Source organism: Tursiops truncatus, chromosome 7 (assembly GCF_011762595.2).
Source record: "Tursiops truncatus isolate mTurTru1 chromosome 7, mTurTru1.mat.Y, whole genome shotgun sequence".
NCBI classification, from domain to species: domain Eukaryota; kingdom Metazoa; phylum Chordata; class Mammalia; order Artiodactyla; family Delphinidae; genus Tursiops; species Tursiops truncatus.
Genome location: NC_047040.1, coordinates 71344303 through 71360914, shown reverse-complemented (window position 1 = coordinate 71360914; position 16612 = coordinate 71344303). Strand labels below are relative to the sequence as shown.

The 16612-nt window shown below is 42.9% G+C and overlaps 1 protein-coding gene and 1 long non-coding RNA gene across 3 annotated transcripts in view; one reads left to right on the top strand and one right to left on the bottom strand.

Annotated features, from left to right (window-relative positions):
- LOC101316502 (lymphocyte antigen 75) overlaps positions 1 to 6734 on the bottom strand; it is a 131487-nt gene extending 124753 nt beyond the window's left edge. For both annotated transcript variants that reach the window (XM_019922515.3, XM_019922513.3), the window contains exons 1-2: positions 6579 to 6734; positions 677 to 1048 (exon numbers count right to left, since the gene is read on the bottom strand). In XM_019922515.3, the coding sequence (XP_019778074.2) occupies positions 677 to 1048; positions 6579 to 6672 (466 nt within the window). In that variant the 5' untranslated portion in view covers positions 6673 to 6734. The remainder of the gene's footprint in view (positions 1 to 676; positions 1049 to 6578) is intronic.
- A 171-nt stretch (positions 6735 to 6905) lies between these two features.
- The window catches only part of LOC109547925 (uncharacterized), a 147398-nt gene continuing 137691 nt past the window's right edge, over positions 6906 to 16612 (top strand). Inside the window, exon 1 of the long non-coding RNA XR_004527424.2 lies at positions 6906 to 7056. This is a non-coding gene — a long non-coding RNA (uncharacterized lncRNA). The remainder of the gene's footprint in view (positions 7057 to 16612) is intronic.

The following is a 16612-nucleotide window of genomic DNA, read 5'->3' as shown; positions in this document are numbered from 1 at the left end:
TGTTCATTAGAAGTGTATTAAATGCATTTTTGACTTATGATATTTTCAACTTATGATGGGTTTATAGGGACATAACCCCATTGTTAGTGGAGGAAGATCTGTATTCATATACTTATTTTTGGAAGGAAGTGAGGAAAAAGTCCACTGTTAAAATGTTGAATCATAAATTCAAACATCAAAGTGTGATAGCATGCCAAAAATAAAAGTAAAGCCCGCAAGACTCTTAAAGTTTTTCCATTACATCCAAATCTGCAGACAAGAAAAAATTCATTTCCTTTTTTTTTCCTTTCTCTTTCTTCTTTTTTAACTTAGAATAGGTTCAACTTTACTAGATCATTTGACTTTTATCCTGTGTAGAGGACTTCCTGTTCCTCTAACATTTCCTTTTCTCTGGAGTTCAGGATGTAATCATAGGAAGTACATATGCTCAGGCATCGGAGAGATTTCGAATCCCAGGGTGCCACAGAATGGCTGCAAGACCTCTGACAAGGCACCTAACCTCTCCTAGCCTTGCCTGTTAAAGGAAGCAAATGGCACTGACATCGGTGTCTGGAACTAAACACCAGCTCACTCCCCTCACAAGTGTATGACTCTCCTTGTGGTCAGTGGTACATGTTCAAGGCCACTTTCACCAAATACAGCAGCAAGTGAGTCAAAGTGCCTCTCCAGTACTCACCATGGTAAGGCTGGGCACAGAGGTTTTCCTCTGAGCCTCCTTTTTTCCAGACGTCAGATGAATTGGTACTTGCTATGGCATGTCCACCCTTCAGAGTCAACCTGTACTGGGCAGCTCCGTACAGAGAGTGGTGCTCACATTTCCACCACAGCATGGCATTGGAGTCACAGCTGAACATTCTCAAGGTATCCACGGGTTTGGTAATGTCTAGGCCAAGGCACTTCTGGGATTGCAAATGAAAGAGTCGATGCTGGGACACCCACTTCCACAACATGTCCTTGGTTTCATCACAGTCCTTTGCTACTATCCAGTCATTCAGTGGCGTGATGCACTTGCCTGTGTTTTCATTAACGATGGTGAATGAATCATTACCTGAGACAAGACAGGCAGAAAAGACATTTCAGGATTCTGAATTATGTGGTTGATATGCCCTGGCCCCTGTTTGCTAAGGAGAGTCTGAGCACCCCTGGACTGTTAAGACCCTCCAAGCTGTATAAACTGTAATGTTCTACACAAGGTCGGAGGACAGTGAGAGCCAGAGAGGCAGTTCAGTGTTGTGTAAGAGCATGGGCTCTGGAGCCAGTCTGCCTGGGTTTCTAGCTTGCCTCTGCTACTTACCGGCCATGTGATCAGGATGTTATTTACCTGCTATGCCTCAGCTTCCTCCTTTGTAAAACAGTACTTCATAGGGTAGATGTGAGGATACAATGAGCTCATACATGTAAAGCACTTAGAATAGTATGCATATTTGTTATTGCCATTCACTCAACTATTTCTCCCCCTTATTTAGTAAGATGAAGAAACTCCTTAGTTTTCATCTTCTTTAGATAAGTGACCTGTAGTCAATGAAAGATATCCTGAGCTTATTCAGGACTGCAATTCTGTCTTGCTTACACTTTGGCTACTACAGCAGGGTAAATTGTTATATAACATTAATGTGTCTGAGAGGAAATAGGGTAGAAGCAGAATAGTGAGATAAAAGGATGAGAGGAAATGGTGGCCTGGGTTCTGACGGTAGGGGCACCTATGACAAGCTCCATTGTTGAACCTCCAGGAAGGTGACAGGATGCCCCTGGGGAGGGGATGTGGGGACTGACCACCTGGATCGCCCGGGAAGGTCAAACCTGAGCTCCAGAAATCACCTGAGCCACAGGATTCAAGACTCAGTAGGTTTGGACCACGGGAAACTCAGAAGTAATCAGTGTGAGCTGAGGGCAAAGGGAGGGATCTCCCTGAATGCTTCCCTGGCAGTTTTGCATGAGCTGGGGAAGACCTCAGTAGTGACAGAAACTGAATTTCTGTTAATCTGGTAGAATGGGACCTCAGAACAAAACTTAATTTGATTTTATGAGTTTGTGGAGCAAGAGTCACTCACATCTGTTACAGAAAACCACAATTGAACAATTTGGTCAGTGCTTTTACAAAGAAACATATTCCGACAAAGAAACACTTTTTGAAGGTATAGCACAGAACCTCATGTTGGTGAGTTGAAACAGTTTAGACAAACGTAAGCAATCTTTGTCAATGAACCAAAGGGTTCAGCAGAAGGAGCTGTAAGATTTTAGTTCTCAAAAGGCACTTTGATTTTGATACCAGCCTCACATTCAGTGGTTTTACTAACACTAAACACCTTTTCTACTAATAATTCACAGGCTTGCAGAGTTAAAAATTCTCACACTAAGTAAGGCCTTGAGGGGAAATTTCACCATGCAAATAACAACTATAAAATTAAGTCCAATTCCAGTTTGAACTTTGGACGGAAGTTTTGTTTGTTTTAAATAGCAGTAGCAGGGGCTTCCCTGGTGGCGCAGTGGTTGAGAGTCCGCCTGCCGATGCAGGGGACACGGCTTCGTGCCCCGGTCCGGGAAGATCCCATGTGCCGTGGAGCGGCTGGGCCCGTGAGCCATGGCCGCTGAGCCTGCGCGTCCGGAGCCTGTGCTCCGCAACGGGAGAGGCCACAACCGTGAGAGGCCCGCATACCGCAAAAGAAAAAAAAAAAAGCAGTAGCAGCACCAAGAGAAACAACAGGAACAACAAGAACAAAATCCTTTAAAACTTTATTTCTGCTTTCAAATTGGTATTTTAAAATACTGCCTAGGGTTGCAGCTAGATCTGTTTGGATAGCAGCTTCCATCCCTCACTCTTCTTTGACATCACTCTGCCATTCTCTATTTTATGGGCACAGCTTGGAAGGATAGTTAACAAAAAAAAGGAAAATGTACTATTTTAGAAGATTATCAGACTGTGATGTACCTCTTTCCCAACCTATTCCCTCTCACCTCTCCTGTGTTCCAAAGTATCAGGAATTACCGCAGAAAAAAAGAAGTCTGCTTCTGCAGGAGAGTGGGCGGTGGCCACCCCTGCTGGAACCGTCCCCTCTCTTGCCCTATAATCTCTCTGCACATTATAATCTTTCCTGGGCACTTTGCTCTGTGCCCTTTGACCCCAGCTTTGCCTACCTTTGCAATCTGGATTTCTAGATTTTCTAAGTTGCCTTTGCAGAATGCAATGGATTAGCTACAGCTCTTAGAATAGTGGAAAGAGCAGTGGAATAAGGAGTTAGGGTCCTAGACTGAAGACTTACCTCTGCTATTGGTTAGCTGGGAGACCTTGGGGAAGTCAATTAATCTCCTCAGGGTCTTCTAATCTCCAAATGTAAGATGAAAGCAGTGGATATAAGAAATCTAAGTCACTTCCAGTACTAACATCCTATGCTTCTACTAACTGAGTTTTTCTAGCCTTGTAGGCTTTACAGGCCTGTGCTAAGTTCATTGCATATTGTTCTTAAACAGATGTCCACAACTTTATTATGTCATGCTAGTAGAATTTTAGGTCATTTGAATTCCATCTGTATTGGGCATGTGCACTTAAGTGACAGTGCTGCTTTATAAGTACTCTTTAGAAGAGAAAAAAAATTTAACCTTTCCCATTTACTGTATGTTTAACTTTTAGGACACCCATGGACTTAGCAAGCTTGTAGGACCTCTGAAAGACTACAGGAGAGGTGTGGAGTAGCTACATTGAATAGGAATTGCCAAGCTTCTTACCTAATCGCAAACATCTGTGATTATAGATACTTGCCTCATTCTAAATCTGTCTTTTAACCAAGTATGTAATATCAATGCTTGACACCTATAGTGATCACTTAGCAAATACATTAATTATTGATATGATTTAAGGAAACTTGTTATTAGCCTTCATACATGATGTATGTGTAAGCATTCGTACATAATACATAACGTAGGGAGAGTCTTGTACTCATGATGTTTTCCCCTATCTTTCTTAACCCTTAAGAAGAAGCGTTCAGTCTGCCCCAGTCTTGTGACCCTATTGGGAGGGTAGGTTGAAGAGTGGGAAGAAGAACTAAGAAGGTGTGAAAATAATTTATTTAGAAAATTTGTTTAATAAGGGTCTATGACATATATCAGAAATGTATTACACTTTGAAAAGGTGATTGCAGAGCAATTTATAAAACAGATTCTTTATTGATAGCCCTATATTGCATCTTGTTCACTTTATACTGGCCCTAAATGGAATTTTAATATTTACCTACAAATACAATATTGGGACAAGTCTAAAAGACAGAGGTTGATGAAAAGAAGCCTCAACACCTCTAGCAGCACTTTTTAATGTTTCGTTTTATATAAACATTTTACTGGTGTTTGAGAGGAAATGGCTACATAGCATTATCATAATTGAAAATGAATTTTTAGACCATCACAGGAAAACTATTTCTTATTGTCTGATTGTGAAGTAACTCCTTTGTTACAAGCCCTAAACCAAAGAGTTCTGCACATTCCAAAGAGAAGTTGGACCTCAACTTTTTGTAACCACAGACAAATGGAGAAGAGATGGCTTGGGAAGGCAAGAAGGATGAAGACTGCAGCTTTTTTAGTTTCAGGGGAACTTCCACAGCCCACACTGCTAAGCATTTTGTGGAGCTGCTACCATGTGTGCACAGAGTGTACACTAGGAGAGACTCAGAAGTCTGGATTTGCCAGTTCAAAAACAGGTCCTCCTGCGTGCAGCAGCGGGGAGACCCAACTCAGCCAAAAATAAATAAATAAAGCCAAAACAAACAAACAAAACACAGGTCCTGAAGTGACACCTGGGTCCACATCAGTGTACTAGCAGTCAGAAAGTCATGGGGTTCAGACTGGGTGGTGTGGGCTGGTGAGAACCTCAGAAGTCCCTGAAGAATGAGTTTACTTCAAGCTGCTGGCTCTCCAAGGAGGCAAAAAAAGTTAACTAAGCAATTGGCATTTCCCCAAGGACACAGAGGTACTCCTCCAGCGTCTGAGCAATGGAGACCACCTGCGCAAACCTAGCTGCGTACATGGGATGGAGTGCACACCATCACCAGCATCATGAAGCCGGCATACTGCCAACAAGCTACCCAAGTGGCTAGGGTTTCAAAATTCCAGCGCTTCCCTTAATAGGGCCACAAGTCTGGTCTGATGGTGCGTGTAAGCTGATCAGAGCAGCTGCTCAAGGTGGGGAAGGATGCAGGAAAACAAATACCTGCGAGGACCTAGTGCAGGAAGAATGGCGTTAAGCTGGTGCTCTTTGCTTTGGGTTAATGAGAAAGGCCAGGGATTGCAGAGACTGCAAAAATTAAGGAAGTCTTGAGTTCTATGGGGGAGACAAAACAGATAAGACTAAAGCAAATGTAGATGGAAACCAAGAGTATAGTGATTGAAAGGCTAGAGTGTTTTGACTATAGTTAGTCGCTGCGGTGAAAATTTTCTCTCTGGATTAGGGGGCAGGCAGAACAGAATTTCTCACATCAGTAAAGGCCTTTAGGTAGTTTCCAACATGGAGGATCAAAGAACACAGAAATGTGAATCAGCACAGGGTCAACTAAAAAGTTCTGAATGTAGATAAGACGATGCCACTCATACGCTGAACAAACTATAACTCAGATAGTAACTTAGGTTAGCTGCAAAGAAAGTAAATGCCACAAGCAAACTGAAGCTTTTCAAAAACTCCCTCGACCATCTTTTACTTCCTCATCTAGACAAGATGACGGAAGTGATAGGTAGGGACGGCTCACGGATTGCCTATTAAGCGGCCAGACTAAGAAACAAAATCCTCAGCGCACCTTTGGCCAAGGCAAAAAGAGAAAGTAAAAGCATACTCCAGGTGCTGCGAAGGGGTTGGTGCGGCAAGCACTGCCCAGAGCATCAGCGATCCTGGTCCTGCTTCTGAAGCGACAGGCAGGAGGTCTCCGGGCAAGCAACCTGAGCTCCACCGCGGGACCACCGGCCTCTGGGGTAGGGCATGGGGCGGTCGTCTGGAGCTGATAAGCCAAGTAGAAGAAACGCTCGCTGCTCGAGGCACTGGGGGAGGGCATCATAACAGAGTCACGGCCATGGTCACCGGAGGAGACATGGCTTTTTGATGTGCACCATGAGCGCAGTGAAGTCAGGGCATCGTTACTCATTCTGGCGCTGTGGGTGGAAAGCTCCTCTTGACATTGAGTGGCCAAGGTGACCAAGGGACGAAGGAGGGGCGAGATGGGCGGGATGGGGCTTGGGGGGGGGGGTGTTAAGGAGCCCTATACTCTAGGGAAGCAAGATTTTAGAGGAGAGAGGACGAGGAAGGAGCGGGAGCCTCGTTCTGAAAAGACTCTGGGTGCCTCCGCTACGGTGGACTCCTCGCCCTCAGCACGAGAAAAGCCCGGCGCTCCCACGCCCCACCCAGCCCTCCTCCGGGACCCCGGGGGGTAATGGAGCTGCTTCTCCCTGGACCTCCCTTCGGCTCACTTGTCCGGCTCCAGCCCCTAGCAAAGCAGAGGTGACGTGACTCCGGAGCGCAGCCCTAACCCGAACTGAGGAAAGTCAGCCGGCCTGGCAACGTCGAGGTCCCTAGCCGGCCGGCGAGCGGACGCGCCCGCGGTTACCTGAGCGGTCAGAGGGCTCCACCAGACCGAAGCACGGGAGGAGCAGCACGAGCAGCTCCGCCGCACGGAGAGGGGTGGCCCAGCGCGTCCTCATCCTGAGCCGGCTCGGGCGGGTCAGTCGAGTCCTCGGAGGCACTCAGCACCCAGCACTCCCGCTGCGCGCAGTCAGCCCCGCCAGCGCCTTTGGCCCCTGGCTTCCCCCGGTGCTCCGGACCCGCCCCCGCCGCCCTCGGCCAATCGGATCAGCACGTCCTCGGCCCCAGGGCGTGGGGGGGGCGGTGCGGATACAAGGCGGGAAGACGATGCGTAAGGAGCTCTGCGCACCTGCGAAGGGCGGCCCCGCGAGGAGGCGGGTGGTGAGCGTCAGGCCAGAGGGCAGAGCGTCACCCAGACTAACGGATGAGGGGGGCCTGCGGCCCGCCGCTTCTTCAGTAAAGTTGAGGAGACGCGGCCCTTGCTGGGACTTGGCACTGCCCTGGTGAGTGTTCATTTTAGGACCTTGATTTCTGCCTAGCCCCCCTCAGTCAGGCAAGACTTCTTCCTTTTGCACGGTTGGCCTGGGAAGGCACCCACATCCCCTCGTACCCCAAAGAGGGAAATGTGCACCCATCCTGTTACAGCTGCGGTCGAGCCAAAGAATTCAGTCGTCCTTGGCAACGTCTTGCGTATTTTGATAATGCAAACAAAGGTGAGGTAATGGCACAATGAGGTTCGACCCACAGTTGTTAAAGAATTAAAAGCAAGAGCTATTCGAGTGACCCTATAATACTTCCAAGGATGATTAGGCTTTATAACCATTTGGCTTTTGCAAGTAAGCTCTTTTTTTAATAATTAAACAGCAACAATAATAATCCAATAGAAATGTGGAAGTCTGCATCCAAAACTGGTAATTGTGAGAGTAGAATTTATCCTCAGCCTGTGGGAACCGCCATCATTATAAACAGGGTGATCTAAGTTACCTGGATCTGAATGTCCTATATTTTTAAACCCGTATTTACTGAGCGCATGGTGTGTGCCGGGGATGGCCTCCCTCCCTCCCTACAGGGTGAATTCTTCCAGGAAGAGGTGAATAGGAAGTTTACCTTTTCTGATGCCAACCACCAAGGCTTGGATGATGGCTTCCAAAGCTCCCTTGGCCCTGTTCTCTCACCAAGCCCCTGCCTTTCGGTTCAGTGTATATATTGAGCACCTGTCAGCACAGGAACTGGGCACTTCCCAGGATGAGATCAAAGGATGACACCCTGCCCTCTCCAGCTTACTGAGTACTGGGGGAGAGTGAGGCACACACAGTAAATCAGGGCAGAATGAATGGGGAGACTCCACAAAGCTTCAAGGAAGGCAACACCTCAAATGGGCCTTGAAGCATGGGTAATGGGTAGGCATTTGACCAGGCACAGCTGGTGGGAGGAAAATACTGACAGAACAGAGGCAGGAAAAGGCAAAGCAGTGTCAGAAGATAGTCAAGAGTCCCGTGTGGCCACCCTGCAGGGTGCAGGTGCGTGTTGAAAGAAGCTGTCATGCAGGCCTAAGTGGAAATGACAGCAGAAAAGTGAGATGTGGCTATTTTGTGAAATGCCTTGAACAAGATATTAAAGACTTTGACTTAATTCTGTAGGGAATGGGCAGTGGCAAGTTCTGGTTAAGACAATCTGCTACTGCTCTGATTCCCTCGACGTCTGTGGCTGCTTACCTTTCTGATCCTGCCCAGCTTGGAGCTCCTTGACAGCAGTGATCTTTTTTTCTTCATTAATAGAACCAGGCCTGTCTCAGAGTGAGCTCTCGATAAATATTAGTTTACTTAATTAATGAGTGCCTAAAGCTGCTACCTTAGCCTAGGGCGGTATGAGCTGTGGCTTGCATTATATTGCAATAGTTTCTCAATTAACCTCACTGCCAACAGCTGTTAGCCTCTCAGGAAAGTGAAGGCTTCTAAACATGGTCTGAAACGTGCTGCCTTTCTTCACTCACACCCTTTCAGTGCTACTTGCTTATAGCAGGGGTTCCTAAATGGGAGTTCAGGGGGATTGTGAACCCCTGAAATTGTATGCAGCTTTATGAATGCTCTTTCCTTTCTTTCTTTTTCTTTCTTTCTTTCTTCCTTCCTTCCTTCCTTCCCTCCCTCCCTCCCTCCCTTCTTCCTTTCTTCCTTTCTTTCTTTCTTTCTTTCTTTCTTTCTTTCTTTCTTTCTTTTCTTTTCTTTTCTTTTCTTTCTTTTCTTTTCTTTCTTTCTTATGAGGAGGGGTCCAAGGCTTTCATGAGAGTCTCAAAGAAGGCCATTCCTTCAAAGAAGGAAGAAAATTCCATGTAAGATAAAGCAAGCCCCTCTATGACCCCACTCTTTGTCTTTAATTACTTTCCTATGTCACTCCTTGATTCAAGCAACCTGTCTAAATGTCTTGCCTTTTCCTATCTCTGCCCATAAGTTTATATTTTCCCCTATCAAGAATTCCTCTTTTCCCCCATCCTTGTCTTAGTTCCACCTTTCCAGTTAAGGCCCTGCTCAAATCTCATACTTTATATAAAATGTTTCTAAGACGGTCTCTAACCTTCCGGTATTCCAATCATCGGTAGAAGGTACATTCTGTTCCCTTGGTAGTGCTACCTCCTGCGGCTATTTTTTCTGTAAGTACATGTGCCTTGACATTCCACCTAGGTTATAGATCCTAAATAAACATTTATTGTCTATGGTGACAGTAGAAAGCAGTGTATCCTTTAAGCCTCAACTTGAATGTCACTTCCTCAAAGAAACCTTTCTTGACTCTGCAGGCTAGGTGAGCTTCCTCTGTGACAGGTTCTCAGTGCATGCCACACTTTGTCTTGATAGCACTTAGCACAGCTGGATTAAATAATTACGTGCTTGCACGTTTGTTGAATGTCTGTCTCCCTCCCCAGGCCATAGGACCCATGAATGTGGTGACTGTATCTATTTTAGTCACTTCTATGTTCGCAGTACCTAGCCCATGAGTTGCTGGATGAATAAAAGAATAAATACGTGGTAAATGCCTCATAAATGGTGCAGGTAACAGGAGGTCTAGGTATTTAAAAGAGGGAGAAATCAGGGTGAAAGTGAGGGTCTGCAGGCCTTGATCTTCCCAGACCAGGGCGTGAACCCATGTGCCCTGCATTGGCAGGTGGATTCTTAACCACTGCGCCACCAGGGAAGTCCCATTTCACTACTATTTATTACTATTATACTCATTGTGGAAACTGAAACAACACAGACAGTATCAACAACTTGACCATGGTCAGTAGCCATAAGTGAAGATACCAAGAATTTGCATGAGTGTGTGTGGTTGTTACTATTATTTTATTGCCAGTTACAATTAAGGAGAGGGAGTATGAACTTTTAGGACCCCTGAAGTCATGTTTTTTTTTTTCTTCTTTAACATCTTTATTAGAGTATAATTGCTTTACAATGGTGTGTTAGTTTCTCCTTTATAACAAAGTGAATCAGCTATACATATACATATATCCCCAAATATCCTCCCTCTTGAGTCTCCCTCCCACCCTCCCTATCCCACCTCTCTAGGTGGTCACAAAGCATGGAACAAATCTCCCTGTGCTATGCAGTTGCTTCCCACTAGCTATCTATTTCACATTTGGTAGTGTATATATCTCCATGCCACTCTCTCACTTTGTCCCAGCTTACCCCTCCTTCTCCCTGTGTCCTCAAGTCCATTCTCTACGTCTGAGTCTTTATTGCTGTCCTGCCCCTAGGTTCTTCAGAACCTTTTCTTTTTTTAGATCCCATATATATGTGTTAGCACAGGGTATTTGTTTTTCTCTTTCTGACTTCACTGTGTTTCACAGACTCTAGGTCCATCCACCTCACTACAAATAACTCAATTTCATTTCTTTTTATGGCTGAGTAATATTCCATTGTATATATGTCCCACATCTTCTTTATCCACTTCATCTGTCAATGGACACTTAGGTTGCTTCCATGTCCTGGCTATTATAAATAGTGCTGCAATGAACATTGTGGTACATGACTATTTTTGAATTATGGTTTTCTCAGGGTATAGCCCAGTAGTGGGATTGCTGGGTCATATAGTAGTTCTGTTTTTAGTTTTTTAAGGAACCTCCATACTGTTCTCATAGTGGCTGCATCAATTTACATTCCCACCAACAATACAAGAGGGTTCCCTTTTCTCCACACCCTCTCCAGCATTTATTCTTTGTAGATTTTTACATGATTGACATTCTGACCCGTGTGAAGTGATACCTCATTGAAGTTTTGACTTGCATTTCTCTAAGGATTAGGAATGTTGAGCATCCTTTCATGTGTTTGTTGGCAATCTGTATATCTTCTTTGGAGAAGTGTCTATTTAGGTCTTCTGCCCATTTTTGGATTGGGTTGTTTGTTTTTTTGATATTGAGCTGCATGTATATTTTGGAGATTAATCCTTTGTCAGTTGCTTCGTTTGCAAATATTTTCTCCCATTCTGAGGGTTGTCTTTTCGTCTTGTTTATGCTTTCCTTGGCTGTGCAAAAGCTTTTAAGTCTCAGTAGGTCCCATTTGTTTACTTTTGTTTTTATTTCCATTTCTCTAGGAGGTGGGTCAAAAAGGATCTTGCTGTGATTTATGTCATAGAGTGTTCTGCCTGTTTTCCTCTAAGAGTTTTTATAGTGTCTGGCCTTACATTTAGGTCTTTAATCCATTTTGACTTTATTTCTGTGTATAGTGTTAGGGAGTGTTCTAATATCATTCTTTTACATGTAGCTGTCCAGTTTTCCCAGCACCACTTATTGAAGAGGCTGTCTTTTCTCCATTGTATATTCTTGCCTCCTTTATCAAAGGTAAGGTGACCATAGGTGCGTAGGCTTCTCTCTTGGCTTTCTATCCTATTCCATTTATTTTATATTTTTGTTTTTGTGCCAGTACCATACCGGCACGATTACTGTAGCTTTGTATTATAGTCTGAAGTCAGGGAGCCTGATTCCTCCTGCTCCGTTTTTCTTTCTCAGGATTGCTTTGGCTATTTGGGGTCTTTTGTATTTCCATACAAAGTGTGAAAATTTTTGTTCTACTCCTGTGCAAAATGCCAGTGGTAGTTTGATAGGGATTGCACTGAATCTGTAGATTGCTTTGGGTAGTATAGTCATTTTCACAATGTTGATTCTTCCAATCCAAGAACGTGGTATATCTCTCCATCTATTTGTATCATCTTTAATTTCTTTCATCAGTGTCTTATAACTTTTGCATACAGGTCTTTTGTCTCCTTAGGTAGGTTTATTCCTAGGTATTTTATTCTTTGTTGCAATGGTAAATGGGAGTGTTTCCTTAATTTCTCTTTCAGAATTTTCATCATTAGTGTATAGGAATGCAAGAGATTTCTGTGCATTAATTTTGTATCCTGCTACTTTACCAAATTCATTGATTAGTCCTAGTAGTTTTCTGGTGGCACCTTTAAGATTCTCTATGTATAGTATCATGTCATCTGCAATCAGTGACAGTTTTACTTCTTTTCCAATTTGGATTCCTTTTATTTCTTTTTCTTCTCTTATTGTTGTGGCTAAAACTTCCAAAACTATGTTGAATAATAATGGTGAGAGTGGGCCACCTTGTCTTGTTCCTGATCTTAGTGGAAATGCTTTCAGTTTTTCACCATTGAGAACGATGTTGGCTGTGGGTTTGTCATATATGGCCTTTATTATGTTGAGGTAAGTTCCCCCTATGCCTACTTTCTGGAGGGTTTTTATCATAAATGGGTGTTGATTTCTGTTGAAAGATTTTTCTGCATCTATTGAGATGATCATATGGTTTTTATCCTTCAATTTGTTAATATGGTTTATTACATTGATTGATTTGCATATATTGAAGAATCCTTGGGAGAAACCCCACTTGATCATGGTGTATGATCCTTTTAATGTGCTGTTGGATTCTGTTTGCTAGTATATAGTTGAGGATTTTTGCATCTATATTCATTAGTGATATTGGCCTGTAGTTTTCTTTTTTTGTGACATCTTTGTCTGGTTTTGGTATCAGGGTGATGGTGGCCTTGTAGAATGAGTTTGGGAGTGTTCCTCCCTCTGCTATATTTTGGAAGAGTTTGAGAAGGATAAGTGTTAGCTCTTCTCTAAATGTTTGATAGAATTTGCCTGTGAATCCATCTGGTCCTGGGCTTTTGTTTGTAGGAAGATTTTTTAATCAGTTTCAATTTCAGTGCTTGTGATTGGTCTGTTTATATTTTCTATTTCTTCCTGGTTCAGACTTGGAAGGTTGTGCTTTTCTAAGAATTTGTCTATTTCTTCCAGGTTGCCCATTTTATTAGCATATAATGCTTGTAGTAATCTCTCATGATCCTTTGTATTTCTGCCATGTCAGTTGTTATTTCTCCTTTTTCATTTCTAATTCTCTTGATTTGAGTCTTCTCCCTTTTTTTCTTTATGAGTCTGGCTTATGGTTTATCAGTTTTGTTTATCTTCTCAAAGAACCAGCTTTTAGTTTTATTGATCTTTGCTATTGTGTCCTTCTTTTTCATTTATTTCTGATCTGATTTTTTGATTTCTTTCCTTCTCCTAACTTCGGGTTTTTTTGTTCTTCTTTCTCTAGTTGCTTTAAGTGTAAGGTTAGGTTGTTTATTTGAGATTTTTTTGTTTCTTGAGGTAGGATTGTATTGCTATAAACTTCCCTCTTAGAACTGCTTTTGCTGCATCCCATGGGTTTTGGGCTGTCGTGTTTCATTGTCATTTGTTTCTAGGTGGTTTTTGATCTCCTCTTTGATTTCTTCAGTGATATCTTGGTTATTTAGTAGCATATGGTTTAGCCTCCATGTGTTTGTATTTTTTACAGTTTTTTTCCTGTAATTGATATCTAGTCTCATAGCGTTGTGGTCGGAAAAGATACTTGATATGATTTCAAATTTCTTAAATCTACCAAGGCTTGATTTGTGACCCAAGATATGATCTATCCTGGAGAAAGTTCCATGAGCACTTGAGAAGAAAGTGTATTCTGTTGTTTTTGGATGGAATGTCCTATAAATACAAATTAAGTCCATCTTGTTTAATGTATCATTTAAAGTTTGTGTTTCCTTATTTATTTTCATTTTGGATGATCTGTCCATTGGTGAAAGTGGGGTGTTAATGTGCCCTACTCTTACTGTGTTACTGTCGATTTCCCCTTTTATGGCTCTTAGCATTTACCTTATGTATTGAGGTGCTCCTATATTTGGTGCATAAATATTTTCAATTGTTATATCTTCTTCTTGGATTGATCCCTTGATCATTATATAGTGTCCTTCTTTGTCTCTTCTAATAGTCTTTATTTTAAAGTCTATTTTGTCTGATATGAGAATTGCTTCTCCAGCTTTCTTTTGATTTGCATTTGCATGGAGTATCTTTTTCCATCCCCTCACTTTCAGTCTGTATGTGTCCTTAGGTCTGAAGTGGGTCTCTTGTAGACAGCATATATGTGGGTCTTGTTTTTGTATCCGTTCAGCCAGTCTATGACTGGGTTGGAGCATTTAATACATTTACACTTAAGGTAATTATCGATATGTATGTTCTTATAACCATCTTCTTAATTGTTTTGGGTTTGTTATTGTAGATCTTTTCCTCCTCTTGTGTTTCTTGCCTAGAGAAATTCCTTTAGCAGTTGTTGTAAAGCTGGTTTTTTGGTGCTGAATTCTCTTAGCTTTTGCTTGTCTGTAAAGGTTTTATTTTCTCCTTCGAATCTGAATGATATCTTTGCTGGGTAGAGTAATCTTGGTTGTCCGTTTTTCCCTTTTATCACCTTAAATATGTCCTGCCACACCCTTCTGGCTTGCAGAGTTTCTGCTGAAAGATCAGATGTTAACCTTATAGGGATTCCCTTGTATGTTATTTGTTGCTTTTCCCTTGCTACTTTTAATACTTTTTCTTTGTATTTAATTTTAGATAGTTTGATTAATTTGTGTCTTGGTGTGTTTCTCCTTGGATTTATCCTATATAGGACTCTCTCCCCTTCCTGTACTTGATTGACTATTTCCTTTCCCATATTAGGGAAGTTTTCAACTATAATCTCTTCAAATATTTTCTCAGTCCCTTTTTTTTCCTCTTCTTCTTCTGGGACCCCTATAATTTGAATGTTGGTGCATTTAATGTTGTCCCAGAGGTCTCTGAGACTGTCTTCAATTCTTTTCGTTCTTTTTTCTTTATTCTGCTCTGCGTTAGTTGTTTCCACTATTTTATCTTCCAGGTCACTTATTCATTTTTCTGCCTCAGTTATTCTGCTATTGATTCCTTCTAGAGAATTTTAAATTTCATTTATTGTGTTGTTCATCATTGTTTGTTTGCTCTTTAGTTCTTCTAGGTCCTTGTTAAACGTTTCTTGTATTTTCTCCATTCTATTTCCAAGATTTTGGATCATCTTTACTATCATTATTCTGAATCTTTTTTCAGGTAGACTGCCTATTTTCTCCTCATTTGTTTGGTCTGGTGGGTTTTTACCTTGTTCCTTCATCTGCTGCATATTTCTCTGTCTTCTTATTTTGTTTAACTTACTGTGTTTGGGGTCTCCTTTTCACAGCTGCGGGTTTGTAGTTCCAGTTGTTTTTGGTGTCTGCCCCCTATGGGTAAGACTGGTTCAGTGGGTTGTATAGGCTTCCTGATGTAGGGGACTGGTGCCTCCGTTCTGGTGGATGAGGCTGGATCTTGTTTTCTGGTGGGCAGGAACGTGTCTGGTGGTTTATTTTGGGGTGTCTGTGAACTTAGTATGATTTTAGGTAGCCTCTCTGCTAATGGGTGGGGTTGTGTTCCTGTCTTGCTAGTTGTTTGGCATGGGCTATCCATCATTGTAGCTTGCTGGTCATTGAGTGGAGCTGGGTTTTAGTGTTGAGATGGAGATCTCTGGGAGAGCTCTCACTGATTGATATTACTTGGGCCCAGGAGGTCTCTGGTGGACAAATGTCCTGAACTCGGCTCTCCCACCTCAGAGGCTCAGGCCTGACACCCAGCCAGAGCACCAAGACCCTGTCAGCCACACGGCTCAGAAGAAAAGGGAGAAAAAAAAAGCAAGCAAGCAAGAAAAAATAAAATAAGATGAAGTTATTAAAATAAAAAATTGAAAAAATTATTAAAATAAAAAATAAAAACTAGTAAAAAGAGAAAGAAGAGAGCAACCAAACCGATAAACAAATCCACCAATGATAACAAGTGATAAAAACTATACTAAAAAACAAACAAACAAACAAAAAACCAGACAGACAGAACCCTAGGACAAATGGTAAAAGCAATCCTATACAGACAAGATCACACAAAGAAGCATACACACTCACAAAAAGAGAAAAAGGAAAAAAAAAATATGAAAGGAAGAGAGTAACCAAATCAATAAACAAATCTATAAATGATAATAAGCTCTAAATACTAAACTAAGATAAACATAAAACCAGAAACAAAGTAGATGCAGAAAGGAAACCCCAAGTCTACAGTTGCTCCCAAAGTGTACTGCCTCAATTTGGGGATGATTCATTGTCTATTTGGGTATTCCACAGTTGGTGGGTACATCAGGTTGATTGTGAAGATTTAATCCGCTGCTCCTGCGGCTGCTGGGAGAGATTTCCTTTTCTCTTCTTTGTTCGCACAGCTCTTGGGGTTCATTTTTGGATTTGGCCCCGCCTCTGCATGTAGATTGCCCTCTGGCGTCTGTTCTTCACCCAGACTGGAGGGGGTTAAAGTAGCAGCTGATTAGGGGGCTGTGGCTCACTCAGGCCAGGGGGGAGGGAGGGGTACAGAATGCAGGGTGAGCCTGTGGGGGCAGAGGCTGGTGTGACGTTGCAACAGCCTGAGACATGCCGTGTGCTCTCCCAGGAAGTTGTCCCTGGATCCCGGGACCCTGGCAGTGGCGGGCTGCACAGGCTCCTGGGAGGGGAGGTGTAAGTGACCTGGGCTCGCACACAGGCTTCTTGGTGGCTGCAGCAGCAGCTTTAGCGTTTCATTCCTGTCGCTGGTGTCCACGTGATAGCCACGGCTCACGCCCATCCCTGGAGCTTGTTTAGGCGGTGCTCTGAATCCCCTCTCCTCGCGCACCCTGAAACAATGGTCTCTTGCCTCTT